Here is a 23,890-nt window from a genome sequence, read left to right on the forward strand (position 1 = left end):
GCCCACCAGGCTCCTCTGTCCCTGGGATTCTCCAGGCAAGAATACTGGAGTGGGTTGCGATTTCCTTCTCCAATGCATGAAAGCGAAAAGTGAAAGTGAAGTCACTCAGTCGTGTCCGACCCTTAGCGACCCCATGGACTGCAGCCTACCAGGCTGCTCCATCCATGGGATTCTCCAGGCAAGAGTACTGGAGTGGGTTTTCATTGCCCTTTCCATGTCCTATTTGTATGGAAATACAAAAAACCTCTAGTAGCCAAAGCAATCTTGAGAAAGAAGAATGGAACTGGAGGAATCAACCTGTCTGACTTCAGGCTATACTACAAAGCTACAGTCATCAAGACAGCATGGTACTGGCACAAAGACAGAAATATAGATGAATGGAACAAAATGGAAAGCCCAGAGATAGATTCACACACCTAAGGACACCTTATCTTTGACAAAGGAGGCAAGAATATACAATGGAGAAAAGTCAATCTCTTTAACAAGTGGTGCTGGGAAAACTGGTCAACCACCTGTAAAAGAATGAAACTAGAACACTTTCTAACACCATATACAAAAATAAACTCAAAATGGATTAAAGATCTAAATGTAAGAACAGAAACTATAAAACTCCTATAAGAAAACATAGGCAAAACACTCCCTGACATGAATCACAGCAGGATCCTCTATGACCCACCTCCCAGAGTAACGAAAATAGAAGCAAAAATAAACAAATGGGACCTAATTAAACTTAAAAGCTTTTGCACAACGAAGGAAACTATAAGCAAGGTGAAAAGACAGCCTTAAGATATGTTTTAAAAGAATATAGTTTGTCATTATCCATTCTTGAATGACTTCCTAAACACAAAGATACAATCTGCAAAAGCAAAAGCTTAAATAAAAAGGGATCATTCTCTTTTCTTTTACTGTAAGAAAATGATTCTGTTCTAAAAGGTGGCTAGCAAAGAATGGCCTTTTAACCTCCCTTCTTGCTTACCTACAATATGGTTCTTCTTACAGGCTATTTTCCCCTACATCCCACTGATTGAAGCCAGTCTTAGCATTATCTACATTACCCTTCTGCCTGAAATATTTTTACCCTTGTAGTCTCCAGGTTCATTCTCTCCCTTTCTTCACATCTTCACTCAAATGGCACCTTCTCAGCAAGACCTTCCTTGCCAAACTATCTAAAATGTCACCCCTTTGTTCTCCTTAGCATATACAACTATCAAGCATAATACAATGCATTTATTATGACTTACTATAAATTTACTCAGCTAGAAGGTAAGCTCCATAAAGGAAGGAGTCTTTTATATTTAAGTCTGTAGCTATATTCCTGGAGTCTACCTCTGATCACAAACTCCTATCCTTAAATTTCTACTTCCTTACTTTTAATCAACTACTTCTTTGATTTAATCAAGAATTCTAGTCCTTTAACCTTCATTTATTCATTTACAAATATTTACTGAGTGCCTACTAAGTCCCAGGCACTACTGAAGGTTCTTGATATATATTGGGTTGGCCAAAAAGTTCATTGGTGTTAATGAACTTTTTGGCCAACCCAATATTAGCTGGCAAAATAAACAAAAAAAAACCCACCTGTGTACTGCTCACATGCTAGTAAAGAGAAAGATGAGGAACATAATAAGTAAAATATATTCTGTGTTATAAATGATAAATGCTTTGCAGAAAGAGAGAGCAGAGTAAGGGAGATCCAGAAAGCAATATAGGGGAGGGGTTGTGAGATTATAAATAGGACAATCAGGGCTTCCCTGGTGGCTCAGTGGCAAAGAATCCACCTGCCAATGCAAGAGACATGGGTTTGATCCCTGATCCGGGATAATCCTGCATGTTGTGGAACAACTGAGCCCATGCACCACAACTACTGAGGCTGCATTCTAGAGCCCGGGTGCCACAACTACAGAAGCCAGTGTGCCCTAGAGCCTGTGCTCTGCAACAAGAGAAACCACCACAATGAGAAGCCTGCACACTGCAACTAGAGAGTAGCCCCTGCTCACCAAAACTAGAGTAAAGTCTGTACAGCAACAAACATGCAGCATGCACAGCCATAAGTAAATAAATAAAATTCTTTAAAAATAAATGAATAGGGAAATCAGGATGAGCCTCATCTGGAAGGTGACATGTGAACAGAAGCCTGAAGGAGATTATTAGCCAGTTATCTAGAGGAAGAGTGCTTTAGGCTGAGACAACAGCTAGGAACCAAGGCCCTAAAACAGAGACGTGTCTGAAATGTTCAAATAACAAGGAAGCAGCGTGTGGCTAAAATGTAGTATGCAAGTAGGAGGGCAGTAGGAAACAGGTCAGAGAGATAATGAGGGGTCATATCATGTAGAATTATGGAGGCCACTGTAAGAACTCTGGCTTTTACCCTGAGTAAATCAGGGAGCCCCTGGATGACTTTGAGGAGAGGAGTGATATAATCTCACTTATGTTTTAAAAGGAATATTCCGGCTGCTATGTTGACAACAGACTGTAAAGAGATCAATAAAGAGGTTACTCAGTAATCCAAGTGAGAGATAAGGGTTAGGGTTGTACCAGTCTGACAGCAATTGAGATGGCAAGAAGTAGTTGGATTTCAAATATATTTTAAAGATAAAGGAAATGGGGTTTCCATATGGACTGGATGCAGTGTGTGACAGAAATAATCACCAAGGTTTTTGGCTTAAGCAAATGGAAAGACAGTTGCTATTCCTTGATATGGGAAAGGCTGCAAGTTGAGCAGTTTGATGTCTATTAGACACATCCCCAAGGAGGGCTACTGAGTAGGTGGGCTGGATATAGAAGTCTGAGTTGGGAGCAAAAGGTCTGGACCAGAAATATAAATCTGAAAGGCATCTGCATATAAACTGAACTTAAAGTCAGGAATTAGATTAATCACCAAGGAATTAATGCAGATCAGTTTCTCAAACACGACACTATTGTCATTTGGGATCAGAACATTCTGTTGTGGGGGCTGTTCTGTGCATTGTAGGATGTTTAGTAGTATCCCTGGTCTCTACTCACTAGATATAAGTAGCACCCCCACACACACACAGTTGTGATAACCAAAAACATCCCCTTCATACAGAACTACTGTATGAAGAAAAGGACGAAACACTCAACTTCTATCACACCCTTTCACATCCAGGTTACAGAGCATCACCATTTTCTTCTCCGCACCCCAAACCAACTTATCCCCTTGTCCTGGTTCTATTATCTCCAAACCTTAGTTCAGTATCACCCTCCACTTTACCTATTTACACTTAGCTGCTGAGCACTTCTGGAGAAAATTCCCACATATGTATTACATGCAGTGCTACACATGTTTAGTCTTCATCCTCAGGTGAACCCTCCAAAATACTGTCATATGTCCCTAGGTCGATCCCCCTCCCCATCCCATATGGCAGCTATTCCAAACCTTTATCATTTGCCTTAAGACCAATGTTTCCTCATTAAATGTTTATTATTTTATTTGTTAAATGACTTTCTCCCCAACCACAGAGTAAGCTCTCTGTCTTGGTGGTGGAATATAGTAGACTTTCAGTCTATGTATGAATCCTCCCCTCTAGCCTTTGTCAGTTTCCCATTTCAGAGTAAACTGAGGCCATTAGGAATGAACTCTAACAATATTCTGCCTTCACGATTATAAACTTCACTCTATCTGAGGACACTTTTCAGTTGGTCTTCAGTTCTTGCTAATGTAACTGATGAACTTCCTCTATAAAATAGTCAAGAATCTGCTTTCCTTTTAACTGACCTCTACTAAGTTCCTGATATGGGTACTTATATATTATAAAGGTGAGTGGATATTTCTCAAGGTTCTAAACTTGACACTCTTCTCTCCTTCTCTGTATTGCCTTTGAACTGGCTCATTCACACTTAAGGCTTCTATCACTACCATTTGAGCTAAAAAATCCCAAATCCATGTACCCAAGCCAAATCTTATTTCTAAATTCTAAATATTTTATGTCAATGTCTGGTGGTAGTCATTCCTCCTCAAACTTGCCAGAGGCACTTTTCAACATATCAAAAACTAAACCCATCTTCTCCCTAAGTATTCACCTTCCTGTACTTCTTATTCTTTCTTCATTCATTGAACAAATTAAGTATGTACCAGGACCTAGGATAGGCAATGAGAATACAAAGTCATATTAACTTCTCAAAAGGAACTATAGTCTAGGAAGCAAGAGAGAGTGAAAATAATAATATAATCCAATATCTACAAAGACTGACATATGCACAAAGTGCTACAGAAGTATAAGAATAGAGAGGTGAAATTACGGAAGGTATCTTGGAGGATTTAATGCCTGAGATGAATGTTACAAGAAAAATAGGAGCAAACCATAGATAACCAGTCTTTTTAAAAGGGGAACATGGTATGGATAGGCTATTACAAACAATTTAGAACTTAAGATCCAAAGCAAGAAGTGGCAACTGTAAACCAGATCACAGGGTACCTTAAAGGCCATATTAACAAACATACTTCATCCTGAATGCAAATGGGAACTTCAAAGGAGTTTTAAGTATGGAATAATGAAGCATGGCTTTTGTATCAGATATTTCTAGCGTTGTATGTAAGGGTGTTAGAGGCAGTTACAAAGCTAGTTGAATAGTCCAGACAAGAGAAAAGCCTGCAGGAGTGGTAGTAAGTAGGAAGAAGAGACACAACAAAGATAATTAGCAAGCTAAGTAGGTGGGCCTTCCTAATTAATCGGCTATCCAGAGCGCAGGGTCAAGAAGGAGTGAGGACTAGGAGTGGCTCCTAGTTAAGTTTCAAGCTTGGCTGAAAAGGGCACCGCACAAGTAAGTAAGAGTAAGAAAAGAAATCCAATAGAAAAACAGCAAAGGCTATAATCAGCCAATTCACAGAAAAATAAAAGGCCATTAAAGATATTTTGAAAATTCCATTTCACTGGTAATTACTTCCATACAAATTACAATGGGATACCATTACCATCCCCACCTCCAAAAAAGATTCACCAAATTTTAAAAGATGGATAATATTCAATGCTAGTAAAGGTATGGGAATGTGAATATATCTAAACACTAATACTGGAGAATAGTTTGGAACACCCTTTTTAGGTGCAACTTAACAATATATTTAAACACTACTTGAAGGACATTGGAATTCTACTTCTATTAATAAGAGTGTAGCCATTCATACTTATATAAAAAGTTCTATACAAGAATGTCCACTGTAGATGATTTAAACAGAATATGGAGACAACCTAAACATTAATCCTTAGGGAGAGATTAAATCAGTTGTGGTAATCCATATCACAGAAGAGAGCAATACAACCTAAAATATGTATGAAACAAAATGGAAATTTCCAAAGCATACACACTTTAGGGGAAAAACTAAATCACAGAATACGTTCCAATTTACATTTAAGAAATAAAAGTCCATATATGTTTGTAAATGCACAGATAAAGGTCATGAAAAACTATTTGGAGAGAAGAGTAGAATGGAGGAATGGATAGGATAAATGGACACTCATTTTCCACTTTAGTTAAGGATATAGCTTGATTCCTCCAAACACAAAGATAAATTACTTTTATAATTTTAAAAATGAAAAACACAATGTATGTGACATGTGACATGTGACTAGCTGATAAAACAACTTGATAATTAAAATAGATCCAATGGCTTTTCTAAAGCCACAGTCTAAGCTAATAAGTATTTAATAAAGACTATTACAAAACATCTCTTTTGTTATTAACTATTGTCAAATATGCTTTACACAGTGCCCAAAAGGACTGCATTCACTTGTGCCCCTTGCTGGTAAGCAAGCCCACTTATAGCATTTCATGCTGCTCAAAGCTGTACTCAAAGAATTTTTCTCTGCAATGTAGAAATCATGTCAATTGACATTTCACATCTTTGTACATTTAATCTTCTTGAAAAAGTTTTAAAACTATAATCAATGTTTACCATTCCTGATACAAATGGCTGTAATAAAATTTAAGTGACTGAAAAAACAATGAGGACAGAATGAGAAATATTTTGACCCATAATTTAACTAAAACTTAGCTTTCATTCACTGTTTCTTAACACAGTGTACTCTCTTTTAACATTTTCTCAAGAGCATAAACTATTTTTGGATTTTTCCCTCTTTGTTATATAACAAGTATTTCCTTATAAAAAAAATTCTTTCTGATGACTGTTTTTAACATTCTTTTACTTCTGCAACCAAATCTGTCCAAATAACTTTCAAGTTTTCTTGTCCCATCATTTTCTCCAATATCAAAGAGATGACTAACATTGCAAACTGAGAAGTTTCACTTCTGAAGGTAAATAAAAAATAATAACAAACATCTGCTTCCAGTAAAGTACCCATCTGTATCTGAGGTCAAGAAAGAGGTACTAATTCACTTTGACTACTGAGTGATGAAAACTGAGCCTTTTTTATGACTCGCTGTTATGGGCTGAACTGTGTCTCACCCCCTATCCCACCAAAATACATATGTTTAATTCCTCATCCAATACCTCAGAATGTGACTGTATTTGGAGACACGGTCTTTAAAGGAATAATTAAGTTAAAATAATGTCATTATGGTGGGTTCTAATATGACCAGTGTCCTAAGAGGAGGAAATCAGGACACAGATATGTAACTAATGTAAAGACTCAAAGAGGAGAAGATGGCTGTCTTATAAACCAAAAAGCATGAGAGAGTCAAAGTGAGAAAATAAACTTCTGTTTAAGCCACTGTTATGAAATGAGTTACATCTTTTCAAAATTCATAAACTGAAGCCCTAATTCCCAACGTGAGTATATTTAGAAGCAGGGCCTTTAAGGAGGTAATAAAGGTTAAGTGAGGTCATAAGGGTGGGGCTCCAAGTCCAGGACTTCTTTACAAGAAAAGAAAGGAAAACCAGAGATTGCTCTCCTTCTACCACATGCACAGAGCATAGGCCATGTGAGGACACAGTTTAGACTATAAGCTGAGAAGAGACACCTCACCAGAAACCAGCCCTGATGACACTTTGATCTTGGACTTCTAGCTTCCAGAAATGTGAAAAAATAAATTTCAGTTATTTTAAGCCACTGAGTCTGTGGTACTTTGCTACAGCAGCCTGAGCAGACTAACACATTTGCCAATCAAGCAGTTTGCAAAGTACTTTCGATACACATTAGAGAAGACAAAGCATTTAAGAATCCCCACTAGATCAATTAAAAAAAAAAAAAAAAAAACCACAGCCCAGTTGATGGAAGCTTTTTATAACATCTTTCTTACCTTCTTAAAGAATGCTTCAGGTGCCATTTCAGATCCAGTCAGTGTTCGCAAGAGGAACATTGGCCAAGATGATGTGTTCATCTGGTACCCTATTTTATAAAATAAAGCAGGTATTTCTTTTAAAAGCTTCTCTGTGATATTATAGCAAGTTGGCATAAAAAAACGTTCCATTTACCATTCTTCTCCAAAGAATGACTTTCTTATCGAGGAACGCAGGAAATGGGCTAGAGGAGCAGGTGCACCCTCCAATCAGTGCTACTGCATCCACTGTACTGTTAGACAAGAATGCTACAGTGTGGGTAGAAATTCTCATTTTTAAAAAGCCACTAGCTAGGGTTCACAAACATACACATATATGCTGGGAATGGGCCATAATACTAGGAGAGATCCAATTCAAAACCCAGGAGAGCTTCCATTCCCCACCAACCACCACACATGCAGAGTAATAAGGCTGCAAAAGACTACCAGCCCCTTTTTCCTCAGAGCCTCTACCTTACTTCCTTTCAGAAAGACAGTTTTCTGTCAAACTCAGTAAATGTACACTTATGATGGTACATTTCACTGTATGTAAATTTTACCTCAAAAGAAAAACAAACTGTAAATAAACAGTGAACTCTAGTTAATGATATGCATGCTAAAGTATTTAGGGGAAATGTACTGACATCAATAACTTATCCTGAATTGCATTTAAAAACATAATTCACTGATGAACTGACAGAAAGGCAAGTAAGCAATAAAGCAAGTATAGTAAAATGATAACGGGTAGAATATAGGTAGTGGGTATTTCTTTCACCTTTTCTGTATGTTTGAATTTTTCATACATTAAGTTGGGAAAAAAGACAGCTCTCACTTTAGCAATCTCTACACACACTAAATGATCTTATATTAGGATTTGTATCAAATGCTATCAAAATAGACTCAACATGTGTATTCTCTAGAGATCTCATCAATTTACGGTGACTATCACAGCATGTGGCATGTGCAGCAGGGAGCAGGAGTCTGCTAGCTTTACTATTTTCTGGGGGCAATCTGTTACATGCAATACTTGCCTGCCTTGATGCCAGAATTGGTTGGTGAGAACTTTGCATGTATCTCTGATGAATACATGCATTAATATAGGGAGGCACATGAATCACATTGCCAATGGGTCCATCAATAGGATAAAATATACAAGAAAGTTCAGACAGAAAGTCATTTTATAATAATAATGTATCAAAACACCCTTAATCTGACTAGGAAAATAATTGTTGCTGGGGAATTGTAAAGGGTTGTTACACACTCCCTTAAAATAAATCAGTATTACTAGTGATACTTAATATTAAATAGTTACCAGAGCATGGATTCTCCACACTATTGTTAGAATACCGCATAACAATCATTCTCTGGTCCTTATGCCTTTCTCTTAACCTGCATCTTATCCTATTACATGAGGTACCATGACTTTTTTTAAATTTAGCATTTTCCTTAATTCTGAATTGCCTAGAGTCAAACATAGATCAAAGTGCATGTAAAAAACTCAAACACAGCTAAAACTAATTCATGATATTAGGAAGTCTGGACAGTAGTTACCTTTGGAAAGGAGGAGGATATGACTGGGGATCAGCAGGAATGGGGCTTCTAGGGTGCTGACAATGCTCTCTTTCTTTATCTGGGTGTTGGTGTTTATACATGTTCATTTATAAGCTCGGAGAAGGCAATGGCACCCTACTCCAGTACTCTTGCCTGGAAAATCCCATGGACAGAGGGGCCTGGAAGACTGCAGTCCATGGGGTTGCTGAGGGTCGGACACGACTGAGCAACTTCACTTTCACGCATTGGAGAAGGAAATGGCAACCCACTCCAGTGTTCTTGCCTGGAGAATCCCAAGGATGGGGGAACCTGGTGGGCTGCCATCTATGGGGTCGCACAGAGTCGGACACGACTGAAGTGACTTAGCATTTATAAGCTGTACACTTTTCTCCATGTATGTTAAAACTCTAACAAACAATTTTAAATAATAACCTTAACATTTAAATAAATAAACCTTTTAAAAAGTAAAACTATGTAAGTTGTGTTATATTAAAATGGAAACTAAACTATTCAAAAGCATCTCATAAGCAAATTGGCAAAAATTGTATTTTTTTATTATGTGGTGTCACAATACATACTAATCAGCACGTATTGCTATATATTTCATATTTTTAATTAATAAACTCTAAAAGTAATTTGAAAAAAGAATGATTATAAATTTGGTTATATGTCTGAAATGCTGACAATCACAACAGCTATGTTTCCTTTAAACAAAATACAAACACATACTAGCATACTGTCAATAGAGAAATAAAACCCAAACGAGGAAGCACTAAGCCTCAGATGTATATCTGTTACAGAAGTCTGTATGATTTAAGATATTATAAAAATAAGCAATAACAAAATGTGAATGTTATGAAGAAAAGGGGAAAAGCAGAAAACACACATATCCTAAACCATCTTCTTGGGAATAACACATACTTGATTAGTTTTTAAAAATACTTTAAACCAAGTTAGTATTAATTAACCACTAGAACAAAGACAATATAAAACGATGTTGCTAGAAAGAACAGTTATTATTGTCTTAAATTTTTTATTCTCACAGCATCTTCCACTAGTTGGAGACAAAAAAATTAATTGTCTCACTGTGCATTATAATACAGCATTTTCATTTTTAGCATTGTAAAAAAGAAACAAAAACCAATACCCACCATTCACTCAGAATGTGTAAGTAATAAACTAAATACTTATATTCTACAGAATACCATGGTACACCAAAGTATTAAAACAGAAAAATTTTTGCACAAAATTAGGGTCACGTACTTTGTTTCTTTTAAAAACTTGGTCAAAATCAAGAATTTTATATTAAAAACCTTTGCTAAAGAGTTCCATCAATCTCTTCCTTTACAAAGACCTAAAGGTACTGATTCCTACCCCTCTCACTATGATTTCTTCCCACACAACAGGTGTAATGAAATTCCCAAGCCTGACACTGGAGTCCCAATGTAAAATCATCTCCTTCTGCTGTGCTAATCCCCATAACAAAAAGGATGAATGGCTCATTAGACAATACTGAGGGAGGAAGTGACTCATATCAAATGCTACAAACTTCTCCCCCAGAAGGGTTTCTGAATCTGCATGTGTAATCTGCTTTTGACATTTCAAGTTTTAAGGCAGAAGGAGTCTTGCTCTGGAGTGGGGAACCTTTAGCCACACATATGCCAAATATGTACTTAAATGAAACTCTATAACATATGGTAGTGAGTTACTTTCTCAAACCTTCTCCACAGTAACCACCATCCGTTTGCCAGAATGCCCAGGAGAAGAGATTTTTAAAAGGTCAGTTAAAATTATTTCTACTGAATATTACATTACCAAGAATATGTTGTTTTAAAACTGTTTATCCTTACCCAGTGGAGGCTGAAGTAAGTCCCCTTCCTTTTCACATGTCCCAACAGGCTGTATGTCTGGAGAATCAACAAGCCGCCAAAAGTCATTTTGGTTATCACTACCATCCAATCTTAAACGGAGCCTGGCACCTGTAACTCCAACAACTGTAGCAATACATACTGAAGTCGTATTTCGAGGGTCATGGGCTTCCAACTTCATGCCAACTTTGAAGTCATTAGCTGGCGGAATCTTAGACTATATACATAAACACATACAAATTAAATTCTGTTAAAACTCTCTAAGTGTAGGAAAATCAAACGATCAGTTATGTTACCAGAATACATGAGGAACATTTTAAGTAACAGTTGCAACAGTTGGTGAACAAAATGAGAGCTGTAAGGGTTAAGAAAAAGATCTCCAAATTCTCTCCTTGGCTTGACACACAGCCTGACATGGTCACCCACTGCTTGTCACTCATCTGCCCACTTCCAGGCAAACCAAATACAACCTCTAAAATGCATCCTGAGTGTCTTTCTAATATAAGAATTTGATTAGGCCTTTCCTCTTAAAGTAAGCCAAAAGGCAGCTTACCACTGCCTACTGTAAAGTCCAAACAGTCAGTATAGTTTAAAAGCCACCACACTTTAACCTCACTCCCATACTATCACCTCTATCTACTTAGTGCTCCAGCCACCCATACCATCCCTCAACACTCAGGTTCTTTTATGCCCATGTCTCTTTCCTTTGGATGTTCTCTCTGCCTGGAATATCCTTCCCCTCATTACAACTACCTCAGATAGGACCTCTTCTGTGAGCCCTTTTCAGTATAGTTATCACACTTTTTTATCATTAATTATTTACATGGCTGTCTTTCCCTCCACATGGGCAGTCATAAGAGCTTAGTATATCTGACATAAAGTAAATTCTTAATCAATGAATGCAAAGAGACCATCTGGTTCTTAAGCAGCACTGCCACAATCCCACAATCGCTTCACACTAACAGAACCTAATAACAGATTCCCTTCAACAAGTTAATAGTTTACAAAAATAAACATAACATGGTATCTACAGAATTTTGGCATACCTGTCTGAAATACTCTGAAGGAGCACTTAAAGATCCAGTCTCTTCCAAGTATTTTTCCCATTGAAAATGATCTGGAAAAAAACATGCAAAAATAGGTGGTTTTTTTGGTTTATTTTTGGGCCCTGCCAGCATAGCTTATGGGATCTTAGTTCCCCAATCAGAGAGTAAACCCAGGCCCATGTCAGTGAAAGCTATCAAGTCTTAACCACTGGATTGCCAGAGAATTCTCAGGGTTTTTTAAAACATATATAATATGTATACAAACTTTCAGGAATAAAATGGATTTTAGTTCCATGTCTCTTTAAAGAAATACTTCTCAAAGGACAGATTCAAACTTCCTCATTTGACTACCAACATGGAAATAAAAAATAAGACCATTTCCTGATAATAATGGTTCTGAAATAAATGATAATCCAGATCTTCTTGATGTAATGAGGACTGCATCACAGTGATTCTAAAAACGTGAACTCTAGAAACAACTAAAGGACTTTTTATAGAGTAATAGCAAATTCTACTCATTTGTCTCTAATACAAATTTACTCAAAATATGTCTTTATCATTTCATCCCATTACTCTGAAACTGCTTCTTTGTTTTTCACAGGGATCTAAAGGTGTGTGGCATAGCAGAAATAAAGCATTAATTTATGGAAAGAAAAACTCAGCGTTGTTTCTCAACTGACTATTAGATCTCCATCCAGGGTGTCAAGAATATGGTGGCAGAATAAAGCAGAAACCACTCATCAGTGCAATGACTAACACAGATTGTTGTAACGATCTATATTTTCTGCAAACTCCTTCTGTTCTTTGTCTCACTTAGTCTTGATGACATAGGTCAGAAGGCAGTATGCTTTTCCCAGACACTTCAATTCACTGTGTCAGTCACAATGCCCTGAAAGACCTGACAGCAGTATTAAAGGTACTATTAACTCACATAAACTTTAATTCTCATCAAACATGAGGGTTTTTTTTTTCTATACTCCCTGTTTAATCTCTTTACTATAAAAATATTAGGGTTTCACAGTTCCCTCCCTAGGGGAATCTGCATTACTAGCCCCTTATACATTCTTCAAAGGCTGTAACAGTTCCACTTACACACACACACATTCACACACTGCTGATAAATGTTTAACAGCCAGCTTTCCAGAAAATACAAACAAAAAGCCTGACTGGAACTGTTGGTGTTTGCATATTTCTGTGATGTAAATACCACCACCACGGCTGAATGAAAGATGCCAAGGTAAAGTTACCAACCACACAGTTAGGAAGAAATGTGAGCTGATGTGAAATGTGAGCAAGATTCGGAGTATCACTGTTGCATGAAATTATGCATTTAATATGTGTGCATACGTATGGTATTAAGCATGTCATTTCCTAACACTGTATATACCCTTTTAGAGATTTTTCCACTTTAAAAAAATACTGGGTTTAATTCTGCTTCCAGATCATGGAAAGCAAGCACTACCAAAGTGTTGAAGAGCAAGCAGCAAAATGTCAAGAACACAGGCTCCTGACATGAAAATGCTATCTTTCAGTCTAACTCTGCCTTTTACTAGCCAGTGACCCTGAGCAAGTCACTTCATTTTCTCGGCCTCAGTTCCTTTATCTATGAAATGAGAAAAGTAATACGTATGGTTATAAGGTATTTTTGAGAACTAACTGAAGTAGTATGCATATAAATAACTTGATAAATACATACTATTTAGTGAAATAAAGATGGCATAAAACTAAATGTCATCCATTGGATCACTGAAAGCAAGAGAGTTCCAGAAAAACATCCACTTCTGCTTTATTGACTATGCCAAAGCCTTTGCTGTGTGCATCACAACAAACTGTGGAAAATTCTTCAAGAGATGGAATACCTGACCACTTTACCTGCCTCCTGAGAAATCTGTATGCAGGTCAAGAAGCAACAGTTAGAACCAGACATGGAACAACAGACTAGTTCCAAATATGGAAAGGAGTATGTCAAGGCTGTATACTGTCACCCTGCTTAGTTAACTTATATGCAGAGTACATCATGTGAAATGCCGAGCTGGATGAAGCACAAGCTGGAATCAAGATTTCCGGGGGAAATATCAAAAACCTCAGAAATGAAGATGATAACCACCCTTATGGCAGAAAGCGAAAAACTAAAAAGCCTCCTGATGAAAGTGAAAGAGGAGAGTGAAAAAGTTGGCTTAAAACTCAACATTCAAAAACTAAGATCATGGCATCCAGTCCCATCACTTCATGGCAAATAGATGAGGAAATAATGGAAAGAGTGACAGACTTCATTTCTTTGGACTCCAAAATCACTGCAGATGGTGACTGCAGCCATGAAATTAAAAATCGCTTGCTCCTTGGAAGAAAAGCTATGACCAACCTAAACAGCATATTAAAAAGCAGAGACATTACTTTGCCAACAAAGGTCCATCTAGTCAAAGCTACAGTTTTTCAAGCAGTCATATTATGGATGTGAAAGTTGGACTCTAAAGAAAGCTGAGCACCAAAGAACTGATGCCTTTGAACTGTGGTGTTGGAGAAGACTCTTGAGTGTCCCTCGGACAGCAAGGAGATCCAACCAGTCCATCCCAAAGGAAATCAGTCCTGAATATTCATTGGAAGGACTGATGCTGAAGCTGAAACTCCAATACTTTGGCCACTTGATGCAAAGAACTGACTCATTTGAAAAGACCCTGATGCTGGGAAAGATTGAAGGTGAGAGGAAAAGGGGACGACAGAGGATGAGATAGTTGGATGGCATCACTGATGCAATGGACGCGAGTCTGAGCAAGCTCCAGGAGGTGGTGATGGACAGGGAAGCCTGGTATGCTGCAATCCATGGGGTTGCAAAGAGTAGGACATGACTGAGCAACTGAACTGAACTGAACTGTCATAGTTGTGCCTAAACTTAAGAATACTGGATAGCTATATTAAAAGTGAAAACTGAGATCCATGGCTCCAAAATTTAACTAACCTGACAATCCTAAGCACTAACCTGACAATCAAGAGACCCAAGGTTCTAAATGAAGCTCTACCACCATATGATCTTGGAGAGCATTAAAAAACAGAAGAAGAAAACAAAACATGAATGGAGGAAAAAAATCTGACTAGGATGTCACTAAAGAGCCACCATACTAGGATGAAAGGAGTATAAGTTGGAAATAATAACTGAGAAATCAAAGCCATTTCACAATTAGACCTCAAAGAACTTAAGACTTTTCCACAAACCAGTTACATTTGTAAAATTTTTCAGTGACACTGGAAAATAATTAATTCATCTAAGACAATGTTTAAAATATTCTATCACCATTTGTGTCTTCAGTCACTCAGTTCAGTTGCTCAGTCGTGTCCGACTCTGCAACCCCATGAAACACAGCACACAAGGCCTCCATGTCCATCACCAACTCTGGAGTCCACCCAAACCCATGTCCATTGAGTCAGTGATGCCATCCAACCATCTCATCCTCTGTCGTCCCCTTCACCTCCTGCCCTCAATCTTTCCCAGCATCAGGGTCTTTTCCAATGAGTCAGCTCTTCGCATCACGTGGTCAAAGTACTGGAGTTTCAGCTTAAACATCAGTCCTTCCAATGAACACCCAGGACTGAACTCCTTCAGAATGGACTGGTTGGATCTCCTTGCAGTCCAAGGGACTCTCAAGAGTCTTCTCCAACACCACAGTTCAAAAGCGTCAATTCTTCTGCGCTCAGATTTCTTTATAGTCTAATTCTCACATCCATACATGACCACTGGAAAAACCATAGCCTTGACTAGACGGACCTTTGTTGGCAAAGTAGTGTCTCTGCTTTTTAACATGCTGTCTAGGTTGGTCATAGGAGAAGGCAATGGCAGCCCACTCCAGTATTCTTGCCTGGAAAATCCCATGGATGGAGGAGCCTGGTAGGCTGCAGTCCATGGGGTCGCTAGGAGTCGGACACGACTGAGCGACTTCACTTTCACTTTTCATTTTCATGCATTGGAGAAGGAAATGGCAAGCCACTCCAGTGTTCTTGCCTGGAGAATCCCAGGGACGGGGGAGCCTGGTGGGCTGCCGTCTCTGGGGTAGCACAGAGTTGGACACAACTGAAGCGACTCAGCAGCAGCAGCAGCAGCAGCAGGTTGGTCATAACTTTCCTTCCAAGGAGTAAGGAAGTCTTTTAATTTCATGGCTACAATCACCATCTGCAGTGATTTTGGAGCCCAGAAAAATAAAGTCAGCCACTGTTTCCACTGCTTCCCCATCTATTCGCCATGAAGTGATGGGACCGGATGCCATGATCTTAGTTTTCTGAATGTTAAGTTTTAAGCCAACTTTTTCATTCTCCTCTTTCACTTTCATCAAGAGGATCTTTAGTTTTTCTTCACTTTCTGCCATAAGAGTAATGTCATCTGCATATCTGAGGTTATTGATATTTCTCCCGGCAATAATGGGCTATAATTTGAGCTAGCAAATACTTTATACCAGTGCTATATAATACAAGTGCTTTCTATCGCACTGCTAGTTAATGTAACCTTTGGAGCCTTAATTTTTTCCTTTGTTCATAAGGCAAAAATTCTTAGTCTACAACACTATTCAGCTTGGATGCCCATATGATGAGAGTCTACCAAAAACATAGTGGAAACACACACAGCAAAAGGCTTTACTAATTTAGATTTGGTACATCTATAATACCACAGTGAGAATTCCTGACCAAAATAGTTCAGAAAGTAGCAGACAAGCCTGAAGTCCCTGTCTCTGCATTTTTATCCTCATTGACAGATTAGCAGCTGGGGGTGGGGGAAGGGGGGTAGGGATTTACTGTTTCAGAAAAGAGCCCTGGGAACTGATAGGCCTTTTCAGGAGACAGATGTACATAATGTTGTGATCTGCTTGTTGCTTGCACGTGTCTGTGGTCCTTCTTGTTTGATTTGTAATCTATTCTATCTAGTCCATATACTAGCCCAAAGACCTTTTAGCAAAATGAACATAATCTATGAGGCCCCCTATTCTTCTCCAGAGTAAACCAGAATCATAATGTCTTCCACCAGTGCTAGGCTTGGGTTCAGAGGCTACGTACAGAAAATGAGCAAAGTATTTAGAGCTTGAAGCTTCTCAGCTGAATGATCAGCACCCACTACCTTATAGTATTTACCACAACTATAACTGGACATTTGTTTAATGTCTACCAAAGCTCAAAGCAACTGAACATACATGCATGCAAGCTCAAAGACTGTAGGAATCGTGTTTGTCTTATTCACTACTGGATTCCCACAGAAGGTCACCAGTATCTCCCAGGCACTATACTAGATACTGCAGATGCAGCAGTTAATAAAACAGAGAAATATCCTGGCTCTCCAGGAGCTGACCTTCTAGTAGTCACTCATTGATTTCTAAAATAAGATGTTAGGGTCAGGACACTGAGAAATTTCTGCAAATGTCTGTCAATTTGACTAAGTAATCTCATTTTTAATCAGAGTTTCTCAAGCAGAAAAGTTTGAAAATTTTGAAAAATTACTAGTTTCAACTTTTAAGAATATATTCTTCAAATTGATTTTCATGAAATTTCCAGAATAGGCAAATCTATAGAGATAGAAAGAAGGTTAAGTGGTTGCCTAGGGAGAGGCACCATGAGGAAGAGTGACTACTAGCTAGGTACTAGGGTTGCTTTTTAGGGTGATGAAAACATTCTAAAACTGATCATGGTGATGGTTACACAACTGGGAATACACTACTGAGAACCACTGAACTGTACACTTGAAATGGGGAGATTGTATGGTACGTGAATTATATCTCAATAGAACTATTATATTAAAAAATGGAAAGGAATTTGTAAGGATGAGGAAGAGCACTCTAGCCTAACAGCCTCCATTTCCTTGGAGAGTTTTGGGGATTGGAAGGAAGAGCTGAGGAGCAAGTAAGGCCAATGAGAAAGAGAACTAAGGAAACACTGAGGACCCAGCTACAGTAATAAAGAATGACTCCATGGGATTACCTCTACAGGCAATCTTTTCATACGAACAGAAAGTCATGAATGAACTACTTACTCCAAGAGTGGGGCTAGCACAGAAGGTACAACAGAAACACAAGGGGCAAGAGGCTTGCCTGGAAATCGCTGGTAAACACACTAAGTTTGCTGTTGTATTTTTTTTTTTAATTCAGCCTCTTGTCTGCGTATGACTTATTTCCTCATTTTCCATAAGAGCAGGTGCAATGGGTCAGAGTCTATCTCCTGAATCTCTGATATACTGCTACACACATGCTATTAACAATAAAAGCTTAAAATATGAATTAATAACTCAGACAATAAAGTTAACATTTACTGAACATTTACTATCAGCCTAGGCATTATATTAGGTGCTTTACATTCCTTTTCTTTAATTCTAATAGTTCCATGAGTACGTAGTTATTATCCCTGTGCTACACAGGAGAAAAGAGAGACTAAGAACATTGAGTAATTTGCCCAAGGTCACAAGGCTAGTAAAAAATGAGGCCAAGATTCTAGAAGAGGTCTGTCAGATCCCCTAAATGCCTAAGCTTTAATCGACTAGATTGTCTTATGACCATCAAAAAAGACATTCACATTGACTCTAGTGTTAGAAAGGTTTTTATTAAAAATTAAATTATTTTAAATTGGTAATACATGGTAATTAATAACTAGATATCTTTACCTTGGCAAAACTGCACTGAAATACATAGTTATCTTTTAACTTAATCTCTCTCTATGTGAAACCAAAGTAAAATTTTCAAAAAATACTATCTTTTTGGTCTTTCCTATTGCTTACATTTTATATTTACAAGAGCTTACTATACATAGATTATACCAAAAGCAATAAGAAAAGAGTTCATACTAACACTGAGTGAAGACAAAATATATGTTCTACTGAACTAATTTAAAACCTACCATTTTGCACAGAAGATGTGCCTGATTGAGGAGCTCTCTCTTGATTCTCCTTCTTTACACCCATTGAGTCTTTAAAAAAAGAAAGAAAATAGTGAGCAATACCAGAAGAAAAGAGCAACAGTTTGAAAGAGTACTTACAAAAACCTAAACTGTATTTTCTAATAGGAACCAGTTTCAATTCTATAATTAAATCCTCACTTTCTGCACAGGACTTCACTTTCTAATACATAATGTATTTTATAATTTATTTGTTTATTGCATGTCTCATTTCACTCAATGTAAGCCCCAAAAGGTCAGACATTTTTTCATTTTGTCTCTTATTCACTACTTTTTATCCTCAGTGCCCAAAAAGGACTTGGCACACAGAACATTCTTGAACATTTGTTAAATAAATGAACAAACCAAAATGAGCCGAGCTGATCCTTACAATATTCAGATTAATGTGTCCCAGCAATAAAGTGCATACTTTTGAGAATTTAAAACAACAGAGAAGCTAGAATACAATGTAATTCAACGGACTGTTTGTTGTTGTTCAGTCACTTAGTTGTGTCTGACTCTTTGTGACCCCATGGACTGCAGCACACCAGGGTTCTCTGTCCTCCAACAGATTAGGAAAAGTTTTTCTCTGTGCTAGGCTGAGGAGCTCAAACAGCACTGGACCTTGGAACTTCACCAAATCTAAGATATATTTCATCCACATTTATTATAGTATGTATTTCTTAAATGACTCATTGTGATTATTATGCTGAAAAACTAACCACAATCTTCAATGTTATCAAATAAGCAGTCAGTCTCTTAACTTCCCCATTGTCTTAAATATTTTAAACGTATCTGTTTCAATCAGGACCCAAATAAAGTCCATACAGACAGTGGTAGGTACATTTCTTAAATTTCTTTTGATCTGTAGGCTCCTCCCCCTCTGTTTATTTTCCCTTCCTCTAGCAATATTTTTGCTGGTGATATCAGTTCAGACTTTTCCAGTCTGCTACTTCCTCATGATACTGGGTTCTTCTGGTCCTTATAGTTTCTCTAAATTGATACAGCTATTTCAAGCCAGACGGGCTTAACCAGATTCAGGTTTAGCTTTTTTACAAGGAAGAGAGAAAATGACTTCATAGGTGGTGGTGTGTACTTCTCACAAGAGGTTCCTAATATACCTAGTTCTCTTTTTGGGATATGAGCAGCCACATATGACTATTGCCTAGATCCATTAGCTCATCAGTGGTCGCATAAGGGAGGTATTCTAATTTTATCATCCTGTCTTTATTAGCCAGAAAACTTCTATAGAGAGAAAACTCCCCTCTTCAACCATTCAGTTGCACTGAGGTAGAGACCACAAAAAGAAGTCACAATCAATGCTTTATTCTTCCTCCTTTATTCTCTAGTTTTCAAAATAATGAATTGTATCCCCACCATTCTCCACAGATGACCAATATGTATTGTTTTGATTTTTAGTATCGTTATGAACCAATGGACTTAATAACATGGTGTGTTTCCATCTAGTGCTGTTTTACCCTTACTGATGCTTGAACTGTCAAGTGACATGCTTCTTAAAGAAGAATATAGGAAGGATGCCAGGCGTACCATTAAAGGTATCAGATCTACTTTCTGGTTATGATTGACTCTTCAAGATATGTGAACACTCAAGAGGGATGTATGGGCTACTTTCTATTTAGATAATTTGACTAATATAAAGTAAGTACATATTTATATTTACTAAATAGTTCTACAGTAGTATTTTCTAACAGAGAAGAAAGTGAAATTATAAAGGCCTGGTTCCTGCTCAAGGAAAGCTAAAAATCTAGGTACAGAGACTATACTAAACCAATACACTTGACAAAAACAGAAATAGCAGAGCACAACATTCAGCATGCAGCCAGAGTAAAAGTCATGAGAGAAAGAGAACTTAAACTGGGTCTTGAAGAAGGAACAGGATTCATGACAACAAAAATATGAAGAATATATTATGGGAAAGAAAATACAACTCAAAACAGAGAGTGAAAATGACTGTGACACACTCATGGGACAGTGAGCTGACTTCTCACTAGAGCAGGACAGGATGAAGCATTTTTTTATCATCCTATTTAAGTAAGAAAATCTGGACTGTGATCTTGGCTGTCACAGATTGTTATATGACCTGTACACTTAACCTCCCTGAGTGTCAGCTTTCTCACTTATAAAACTAAGAAGGGAAAACAAGATTACCTTTAAGAGCTATTCAGTTCTAAAACTCCAATTCTTAGCACCTAAACTAACATCTGCCATTAATTTCATTTTTCAAAAAAGCTTTTTTTTTAAAACATTCAGTCTACCAAAAGATACTAATTTCAAATGATTGACTAAAAGTATCATCTTTAGACAAGTAAATCTTACCTTCTTCCACTGTCTGCCCCATGGTATCTCTCTCTGGTGTGCTTTCCTACAAGGAGAAAAATCAATTACTGCCTCCTTTTAACATAATACATTTCTGCAGGGTGGTATTATTAGAAATCAGCTATAATGGGACTACATCAAATTAAAAAGCTTCTGCACAGTGAAAGACACTAAACAAACTGAAAAGGTGACCTACTGAATGGTTAAAAAAAAACTGCAAATAATATACCCAATAAGGGGTGGATATCCAAAATATACAAGGAACTCATACAACTTAATATCAAAAAACAAACAAACCAATTAAAAAATGGGCAGAGGATCTGAAAAGATTATTTTTCCAAAGAAGATACACAAACGGCCAATAAGCACATAAAAAGATGTTCAACATCACTAGTTATCAGGGAAATGCAAATCAAAACTTTAATGAGATATCATCTCACAGAACGGCTATTATCAAAAAGACAACAAATAACAAGTCTTGGTAAGGATGTGGAGAAAAGGGAATCCTTATGCACTGTTGGTGGGAATACAAATTGGTGCAGATACTATGGAAAACAGTATGGAAATTCCTCAGAAAATTAAAAATAGAACTACCACACGATCCAGCAACTGCATTCCTGGGTATTTATCTAAAGAAAACAAAAACACTATTCAAAAATATATTTGCAACCCCATGCTCACTTGTATTATAAATATTGTAACATTATTTACAATAGCCAAGATATGGAAGCAACCCAAGCATCCATCAGCAGATAAATGGATGAAGACGATGTGGGGTATACATACACAATGGAGCATTACTCAGCCATAAAAAAAAAAAAAAGAATAAAATCTTGCCATTTGCAACAACATGCATGGACCAGGAGGGTATTATGCTAAATGAAGTATGGCAGACAAAGACAAATATTGTATGATTTCACTTATATATGGAATCTAAAAAAACGTAACAAAACAAAACAGTCATAAATACAGAAAACACGTTGTTGCCAGAAGGGAAAGGGTTGGGAGAAAGAAAGCTGAGGGAGATTAAGAGGGACAAATTTCCATTTGCAGAATAAATGAGTCACAGATATGAAATGTACAGTGTGGGGAATACAGTCAATAATTATGCAGTATCTTTGTATGGAGTGAGCAGGCCCCTGATGGCTGAGACAGTAAAGAGTCTGCCTGCAGTGTGGGAGACCCAGGTTCGATCCCTGTGTTGGGAAGATCCCCTGGTGAAGGAAACGGCAACCCACTTCAATATTCTTGCCTGGAGAATCCCATGGCTGGAGGAGCCTAGCAGACTATACAGTCCATGGAGTCGCAAAGAGTCGGACATGACTGAGCGACTTCACTTTCACTTTCATCTTTGCATGATAACAGATCATGATTATAAATAGACTTATCCTGGTGATCATTTTGAAATGTACAGATATCTGGAATCACTATGCTGTGTAACAAAAACTAACATAGTGTTGTAGGTCAATACTTTAAAAACAAAGAAACAAACTCAGAAAAAAAGATCAGATTTGTCACTACTAGTAGAGGGGTTGGGGGAAGAGAAGGAGAAATTGGCTGAAGGCAGTCAAAATGCACAAATAAGATAAATAATGCTAGTTATAAAATAAATAAATGCTAGGGATGCAATGTACCACATGATAAATATGATTGACACTGCTGTATATTACATATGAAAGAGATTAAATCCTAGGAGTTGTCATCATAAGGAAAAACTTGTTTTCTATTTCTTTAATTGTGTATCTTTATGAGATGATGGATGTTCACTAAACTTATTATGATAATCATTTCATGGTGTATGTAAGTCAAATCATGCCAATTTTATCAGTAAAATTGGAAGAAAAAAATAAAGGTTAAAAAAAAAAGAAATCAGCTATAGAGTTAGATCATTTTAATCTCTTTCCCTTGAATAAAAATAAGTTCAGTAGATTAGTAGTTGCCAGGGGCTGGGGGAAGAGGGGCTCAGGAGTGACTGTTAATGGGTATGGATGTAAATATGGGTAAGGGGTTTCTTTTTTAAGGTGAGGAAAATGTTACGGAATTACACAGTGGTGACGGTTATAGAACCTTATGAATACACTAAAAACCACTGAATGGTACACTTTAAAAAGATTAAATTTTATGGTTAAATGAATAAAAAAGAGCAGATGGTAAGCTAGTAGAGTTGAGATTCAAACTAACAACTATCCCAAAAGCTGACTTACGCCCATGTTACCAAGAGGTGGAAGAATTATAACTGTGTTGATGAAACCTGTAAGAAGTGCCAATCTTCTATTTTTTTTTATTTTATTTTATTATTTAACTTTACAATATTGTATTGGTTTTGCCATATATCAACATGAATCCGCCACAGGTATACACGTGTTCCCCATCCTGAACCCTCCTCCTTCCTCCCTCCCCATACCATCCCCCTGGGTCATCCCAGTGCACCAGCCCCAAGCATCCAGTATCGTGCATCGAACCTGGACTGGCGACTCGTTTCATATATGATATTATACATGTTTCAATGCCATTCTCCCAAATCATCCCACCCTCTCCCTCTCTAGATGTCCATCAGCAGATGAATGGATAAGAAAGCTGTGGTACATATACACAATGGAGTATTATTCAGCCATTAAAAAGAATACATTTGAATCAGTTCTAATGAGGTGGATGAAACTGGAGCCTATTATACAGAGTGAAGTAAGCCAGAAAGAAAAACACCAATACAGTATACAAACACATATATATGGAATTTAGAATGATGGTAACAATAACCCTGTATACGAGACAGCAAAAGAGACACTGAAGTGTCAATCTTCTAACAAGATAATTACTTGTTAAAAGGCCTCTGTATTTTGAGCCACTAAATCTTTCATTAATTCAAACTTTTTCTGCATGTCCTTGATATGCCAGGCACTCTACAAAAAAAATAATATACTGTCCTTGACTCTCTAGTCAAAAATAGGCACATGAACA

At 37.4% G+C, this 23,890-nt stretch overlaps 1 protein-coding gene across 1 annotated transcript in view; it reads right to left on the reverse strand.

Moving 5' to 3' along the window:
- SCML2 (Scm polycomb group protein like 2) overlaps nt 1-23,890 on the reverse strand; it is a 120,564-nt gene that overhangs the window by 75,758 nt on the left and 20,916 nt on the right. The window contains exons 2-6 of the mRNA XM_027534264.1: nt 20,933-20,978; nt 18,560-18,628; nt 11,699-11,769; nt 10,635-10,869; nt 7,216-7,304 (exon numbers count right to left, since the gene is read on the reverse strand). Of these exons, the coding sequence (XP_027390065.1) occupies nt 7,216-7,304; nt 10,635-10,869; nt 11,699-11,769; nt 18,560-18,628; nt 20,933-20,954 (486 nt within the window). The 5' untranslated portion in view covers nt 20,955-20,978. The remainder of the gene's footprint in view (nt 1-7,215; nt 7,305-10,634; nt 10,870-11,698; nt 11,770-18,559; nt 18,629-20,932; nt 20,979-23,890) is intronic.

The sequence above is a fragment of the Bos indicus x Bos taurus genome, chromosome X, assembly GCF_003369695.1.
Source record: "Bos indicus x Bos taurus breed Angus x Brahman F1 hybrid chromosome X, Bos_hybrid_MaternalHap_v2.0, whole genome shotgun sequence".
Lineage (NCBI taxonomy): Eukaryota > Metazoa > Chordata > Mammalia > Artiodactyla > Bovidae > Bos > Bos indicus x Bos taurus.